The sequence below is a fragment of the Protobothrops mucrosquamatus genome, unplaced genomic scaffold (assembly GCF_001527695.2).
Source record: "Protobothrops mucrosquamatus isolate PMUCROS unplaced genomic scaffold, P.Mucros_1.0 scaffold1937, whole genome shotgun sequence".
NCBI lineage: Eukaryota > Metazoa > Chordata > Lepidosauria > Squamata > Viperidae > Protobothrops > Protobothrops mucrosquamatus.
The window spans coordinates 246,934-254,787 of record NW_015388058.1 but is presented as its reverse complement, the minus strand read 5'-3'; the positions used below and the strand labels follow the sequence as shown (position 1 = coordinate 254,787).

At 37.9% G+C, this 7,854-nt stretch overlaps 1 protein-coding gene across 1 annotated transcript in view; it reads left to right on the top strand.

Annotated features, from left to right (window-relative positions):
- APBA1 (amyloid beta precursor protein binding family A member 1) overlaps positions 1-7,854 on the top strand; it is an 81,365-nt gene that overhangs the window by 61,233 nt on the left and 12,278 nt on the right. The window contains exons 5-6 of the mRNA XM_015823656.1: positions 3,876-4,021; positions 7,006-7,038. Coding sequence (XP_015679142.1) covers positions 3,876-4,021; positions 7,006-7,038 — 179 coding nt within the window. The remainder of the gene's footprint in view (positions 1-3,875; positions 4,022-7,005; positions 7,039-7,854) is intronic.

The following is a 7,854-nucleotide window of genomic DNA, read 5'->3' as shown; positions in this document are numbered from 1 at the left end:
CAGAGGGAGCCCCATGTAGAGAGCATTACAGTAGTCCAGGCGAGAGGTGACGAGAGCGTGAGTGACCGTGCGCAAGGCGTCCCGGTCCAGAAAAGGTCGCAACTGGTGGATCAGGCGGACCTGATAAAACGCCCCCCTGGTCACGGCCGACAAATGGTCTTCCAATGTCAGCCGTGGATCCAGGAGGACTCCCAAGTTGATAATTTGCATTTCTTAATGATGCTAGCAGCAATTAAAAATATGAAGATATTTATAGATGTTTTAATTTAAATCTATCTTTATATGACTTTTACCCCAACATTTTTCTATTGTAAACTTTATTAGCAATCAACACTTATCTTTTTTATAAGTTTTAAAAAAGTACCATAATTGAATTGAACAATGTGAATTGCTCAACTTCATTGGACGTGTGTTTGTAGAAAGCATTATTGTATTAAGCAAGTTGATGTCACCGATGCACGTGGAAGAGTTATATGAATTGCTAGAGTCTGTTTTCCCTGTCACAAATTCTACTGCTGAAGAAGCAAATAACTTTTTCAACAGAAGAGCAGGAGCACTTAGACTATGCTTTACATAGTTTATAAGCAGTTTATAGAGTCAGCATATTGCTCCGAACAATCTGGGTCCTCATTTTATTGACCTCAGAAGGATAGAAGGCTGAGTCAATCTTGAGCCGATCACGATCGAATTCCTGGTAGTGAACAGTGACTTAGCCTACAATACTGCAATACTGCATTCTGCCTCAGAAAATGAGACAATTAATAAATTCAGAATTCCAATACTTCATAGTATTCTTCTATGCATAAGTAGATGTTCTTTGCCACCTGGTTGTATTTGAGAATATTACCTTTTCATCTGTGAATTTTCCTTCCACTGAGGACAATAGAAATGTCAAATTACTTCTGAAATCAAGCTATACACTATATCAGTCAGAGAGGGTTATTTTATTTTTTACTGTCTTTTCTCATATCAGTAGGACCAAAAGAAAAGTGCATTATTTTTTCTTCTATTACCAAGCCAGTTAATTCACTTATTGATAAAATAAATTACCTATTGGTAGAACACTACCATCATTTTATGTCATTGAGACTGAAACATGTTTTAGAAAGTAGTGCTTTATAAATGTATGAGTTCCATACAACAGTCAAGGTAAGTTCCCCCCCCTCCAGGATTGCATCTAAGTATATGTGTACATTTTATGGTTTAGAAGCAGAACTGAATCACTGGGAAAGCCAGTTTGATCTAGTGATTAAGGCACTGGGCTTGAAACTAGGCGAGATGAGTAGTACAGGTAATCCCCAAGTTACGAGCATTCACTTAGCACTCGTTCGAAATTACGCAATAAGTGCCCTCTAGTGTTTATGAGCAAGTCCCGAAATTACGAATGTTGCAGCACCACAGCAGTTGTTCGCCTTTATGAATGACTACAGAGGCTCTGCAACACTCACCCTAGTTCTCCCCCACTCCCTATAACTGCTTCCCCCTCCGCTCCCCACAACTGTTTTCCCCGCCCATTCTGCCATGCCGGATTCATTTACCTTGCAAAAATCCTCTCTGCCGCTGTTTCTCCTCTCTGCCATTTTGAGGGAGAGTCAGTGGAAACTCCTGGGTGCCATAATATCACGTGAGTTCAGGCACCCATCTTCTTTTGCAGAGAATGGGTGCCTGAACTCTCACGAGATCACGGACCCCAGAAACTTTGATTTTCGGGGCAAAAAGTGTTTGGAATGCCTGTCTTCTGCTGCCCCCCAACTTATTTCCACCATCGCCGGAACACTTTCTAGCCGGATGGAGATCTTGGGGAGGCTGGAAGCTCTGTCTGGCTGCAAATGGGGCACTTTGAAACACTCTGTTTCAAAAGGCCCCATTTGCACAGATGGAGCTTCCAGCCTCCTAAGGTCTCTGTCTGGCTAAAAGTGTTTGAAAGCCTATGGAGCTCTTTGAAACACTCTGTTTCGTTCATTTTCAAAGCACTCCATAAGTGCTCAAAAACTTTTTAGCTGGACAGAGACTTTGGGGAGACTGGAAGCTCCGTTTGGCTGCAAATGGGGGGCTTTGAAACGCTCCATTTCAAAACACCCCATTTGCAGCCAGATGGAGCTTCCAGCCTCCGCAAGGTCTCTGCCGGCTAAAAAGTGTTCCGGTGGTGGCAAAAAAGAGTTGGGGAGGGAGCAGGAAACGGACATCCCAAACACTTTTCGCCCCGAAAATCAAAGTTTCTGGGGTCCGTGATTTTGCGAGAGTTCAGGCACCCATTCTCTGCAAAAGAGGATGGGTGCCTAAACTCATGTGATATTATGGCACCCAGGAGTTTCCATCGAGTCTCCTCTCCCTCAAAACGACAGAAAGGAGAAACAATGGCAGAGCGGATTTTTGCAAGGTAAGTGAGTCCGGTGCGGCAGGGAAAGAGGGGGAAGCAAGAGGTATCTTAGTGGGTCAGGGAGGCCTTGGGGGCCTGTTCCATCACTAGCCCCCCCATGGCCTTCCCCACCTTGTGCATTAACGAACTGCGCATTCGCCCACACATTTCGATTAGCGATTGTGTGGGCGAAAGCAGGGAGTGATTTCGTTCAAGGTACGAGATTCACTCCCATGAATTCTCGAGTTACGAATGGAATGGGCAGGCTCCATTACATTCATAACTCAAGGACTACCTGTAGTTATTGCTTTGTCACAAAGCCAGTTGGGTAATCTTGGGGCAATCACTCAGCCCTAGGTAGGAAACAATGGCAAATCACTTTTGATTTGTCCGGGCAATCACCAGGAGTCAACACTGAGATGAAGACAATGCACACACATGCACATAACAAAATAAATGGTTACAATTTTGAAAATCCAAAATCTGGCTTTTTTTGTGGCGAATAAAGTTTGAAAAACTGGGCAGTCTGGAGAAAGGATACATTCTACTCATAGAAAGCTAGGAGGGGCTTTTCTTGGTCAGGGCACAAGGTTTCAGAAGTCTTCATAATGTCTCAGTAATGGTCCAGCTAATCCTGTTGCATAAACATTTCTAACTAAAACAAGAAAAACTAGAATTTTCGTCTTCCCCTCTGCCCTTTTCAAGTTACTGCACACATTTCAAAAGGTGCATTTGTATTACTATGTCAGATACATAATTAAGATAGATGTTTGTGTCAGAGCCACTTTGCGGTGACACATTGTTATTTTTTATTTATTCACATGTCCCCCTCTCACAATCTCATGGAAGTGATTCTGCATGATGTACAAAATTAAAACAGTTAAAACAATAATCTTAATTTACAGAAAACAATTGTAATCAGAGTTCACCTCTGGCCCAAACGCTTGAGGAAAACAGCCAGGTCTTCAATGCCTAGAAAACTTCCATCAATGTCTATTTCTATTTAATCCTCCATGGGTTGTTGCTATTGTTTGAGGTGAATATTGGCCATGTCATGGAGCTAATACGTAGCCATGTATTTAATTTCCTTTTTTGCCCGCACCTTTGGTAATATCAGTTGGTATTGTTTTCCTTTCACGCTAATGATGGATGATCAAGGCCAAAGAATAATGGGCATTGCTAGGGCAGAGGCATGAATGAGCTCTCTGCCTTTCTGAGATGGGAAGAGAGTAAAAAAATCCATTCAGGTTGTTTTGCTTAAGGGGGCACTTCTGTCTCAACAGAACAAACCAATGTCAAAATAAATTAGTTTATCAAGGGTTTTCTCTGTGATGGAGAAGATAGTCATTGTGTTCTTTTCTGATTGTATCAGATCTTTTTGGGGAATGATGAATTTCAGCCACACCAGAATTCCATTTGTAGCCTGCATATGCTAGTACTGATAATAATATATTCTATTATTTTCCCGTTAGTAATATAATTTTGCCCAATAATTCAATTTTTATATATACTGTAGTTCCAGGACCTTGTGATCCTGAAGATTTAATCGATGGAATCATATTTGCTGCCAATTATCTTGGCTCTACTCAACTCCTTTCGGACAAAACTCCATCCAAGAATGTGAGAATGATGCAGGCTCAGGAAGCGGTGAGCCGTATTAAGGTGAAAATCAGCCTCTTTCTTGATGCCCGAGTTGCGACTGTGACTAATCCATACTTTGTCTCTGTACTGAAACATACTCCGGAAGTAGTTCTATGATTGAAGTGACATGTTTGTTATTTTTATGCCCAGTCTGCTTTCATAATTTGTAAATTAATATTTTGTTATAATTGAGTCCAGCGGGCAGCGGATACATTCAAATAGATTTATTTGCTCTTTATCCAGAGACAAGGAGTGCTCATCGGAAAGGGGAATATTGTTTCTACAGTTGTTTTCTTGCTAACAGCAGCTGGGCTCAGAAGATCAAAATTGCTAAAAATGATTGACAGGTTCTCAGATACAATAGGATTACAATAAGCCAAGACATCACTGATGTGGCATAAAAGGGGATTGAGGCATCGGATAAAGAACAACTTTTTTCCCCATATAACTTGCTGGAGTAAAATGGGATCTGCCAAATCTCAAATTTCAGAATATTCCAACCTAAATTACTATACGAATGCAGAATTCATGTATGTGAATCAGGAAATACAAGGGAAAGAAGAAATACAATTCAGACGATGTTTCATAAAATTGGATTAATTTATATTCAATAGAACTTTTTACATAATACATTTGGATCTTGAGGTAACTATTTAGATTATGGCACTGAGCATCTTAATGGTAATTAAAATATTATACAACAAAAGTACTGTAGCAAATCAGCAGAGTACTTACTCTCTTACTGCAGAATTAAAAATGGTATAAAATATATGCAAATAATGGCAACGTTTGGTTTCTATAAACGCGATTTAACCTTGACATGAAATTTGAGCTCTTCAGGTCATCCATTAGTGCCTATAAAATGCACGATGAATTAATAAGAACATGCAAAATTCCACTCCATTTTATCTTACATTGAGTTCTGCTTTGCTGGTGACATATTCAAAGCTCATTAGCATTCAAACCATTAGTGGTTTAACTTTAGCAAGATTAAGGTTTTTGAATCTTAAAAGTATAAAAGTAGTTTTGGAGATTAACCTATCTTTTTCAAAAAAACTAATGCTAGAAATGTTATAAATACTGCTCAGTCCAGCAAGTTTTCCTTAAACCTCATTAATTTTGTGAAGCTTAAAACAAATAGATGCTTAAAATGCTTAGCCTTGGCTGGAATTTGGGCAATACAACAAATACTGAAATATGTTACAAGTTAAAAGCAGTACATATTTATACATCGAATTGTTTCGCATTGTCAAAAATTGCACAAAACTAAAATTTCATACAAAGTACCTCAAATAGTTACTAACATAGAAATAAGTCGTACTTTTATTTTGTATAATTTTGTATGACAAGCGACTGTCATGTGGTTCTGTTAGACTTGAATGCTCTCTGGGGAAAAAAGATGAAATACTGCTAAATATTGGAGGTTCTTTTGAAATCAAAATCGGCTTTGTTCATATTGTTTTGCTGTAAGTTCTTCATCAACCACCATACAACAGATGAGACATTATAAATAATACATTGACTTCAAACTAGAGCTAAATTGCAAGATGACTTGTTTCTTAATTTTTGGTGCATTATCAGTCTATTAAGTTATACAAAATTTAATCTAATCTAATTCTCATTCTCTTGGAATTAAGAAAGTAGCTCCATTAACAAATACAGTATATTTTCATGTGATCTGTTTCTTCTTGTTTATGTGGAAAGGGGAAGCACACAAACTCCTGTATGCAATGGGAGCAGATGGGGAAGGCAGTGTATCATAAATTAAAACTTACCCTCTAAAAACGCTTCCATTTGCATCTACTTCTTTGTGTGTCTTCCTCAGCAAACTCCACACAGTCTAATCAGCCTTACTTAATAGTTAAACTCCTTTCACTAGTAAAAAAAACTCTTCTGGTAATCTGTTGCTTAGAAATCAGAATCTGGAATTTCACTGCATGATGAGCAACAATATTGGATGATACTTTTGGCTTGCATTCATAGAAACACATTTGTCACCTATAACAGCACGTATAGGTGACAAATGTATGTTGTCTATATATACATGTATGTAGTGTGCATAGTGATGTATGTATGTAGTGATGTAGATAAGGAGCAAGGAGACCCAGATTCTAACAGCAGGAGCTTTGGGTCAATCATTCTCTCTCAGCCAATCCTTCTCGAGATGGTTAATTGTGAGGGGAAAAGAGGAGGAAGGAGCTCTCCGTGTGCTTTGAGGTTGCCAGGCTGTATATAAATCAAGTAAACAGGACTAAATAAATTATTTTATTAAAACTCAGGAAATAATTCACTCCCCATGTCTAGAATGTTATCAAAATAAACTTTATTTGGTTTTTTAGTATGTAATTTGCTATTCAAAATAATTGTTTGATTTCACATTGTGACGTGAAGACATATCTAAAGCAGACCAAAAGTGTTTTTATTTGTTTTTGTTTGGTTTGGAATTGGTTTGTACCAATGTCCTCATTTTGAAAATAATCTCGTGGGTGACATTTATTGAATTCCGCTCAATAAAGAGGCCACAGTGCTTAAGGAGTAAGTTTAAACTAATAAGATTCTCCTTGCAGTGAGAAAGGGATCAACATAGTAAACCCTCCAACTAAGTTTATTTCAGGTAGCCTCTGGAGAAATAATATCCAGTGATTGTTGCTAGTATTATTTCATAGTGTTGGTGTTGAAGGTAAAGAATGTTGAAGATGAAGTCTACACATCTTAAAGTTCCAATATTGAAAAATAATTATATTGATGTATTGTACTGCAAATACAGTAGTTCCTAGTCAACTAATTCCTAGTCAATACCAAGAGCCATGTTGGTTGAAATGTATAAAAGTTGTAATATAACATATCTGGCAGACTGTAGGCTGGAAAAGCTGTTCTAATGTACTGTACATACACTTTAACTAGGTGACAAACAGGTGTACTGTTATTGATCCCTGGTTGACATAGAGTCTCTACAAGATGTTAGCTAACTATTCTCCTTTCTTTATTTATTTCATGCTAAGCAGATGGCCCAGAAATTAGCCAAAAGCAGAAAGAAGGTGCAGTACAATTTCATCAGCTTGATGTGTTGTCTAGGTTTTGTTATTTCATTTTACTTCTTTTTCATCTCTGTTTGTCAACATTTAAAAAAAAACCAATCTGTATCCAGCAAGTGTTTTTCATTAAAAGTTTGAACCACTATGTAAATTGATACATCAGATAACATCTTTTGCTTATTAGCCATTTCATGACCATAATAAGATAATTATTAATCAAATGAAAACATGCTATTGCTAAAAGTACATCCCAAATATAGGGCTGATGAATATTTGTTTAATTTTATGAATTAAATCTTTCTTTCCAAAAAAAGACTAGTTATATTTTATTTTATATTTGAATTTCATTTAATTTAATTAATGAAACAAAATTGCTGGATGCAACCAAATGACTTACTTTACTTATGTAAAATTTAAATTCTATAATTATATGCAGTATATATAAACACAAATCAGTCTGGAATAGTAGAGAAAACCTATTCATGCAAACACAGTTTAGCAGTGGGCAGCAAAATACAATAACATGGTATTCTCCAGCACTGAGATGGAGACTCCACCATTGGGTAGTAGACTGTATTCCTGCCCAATCAGATCAAGTCAGCCAAAGTTGCCACGCCCGTCCTGGACCGTGATCTCCAGTCTTTGACTTGATCTTGCCCAGGACAGACGTTGCAAGTTTGGCTCTAGGCAGGTACAGTCATTGGTGGATCTCCATTCCCCTTCCCACTTCTAAATTTAATAATTAAGTAAGTGCTTGCACTTAATTTGGGTTTCCTCACTCCCCTCTCAGCAATTCCTGTGAGTACTTTGGGGGAAAAG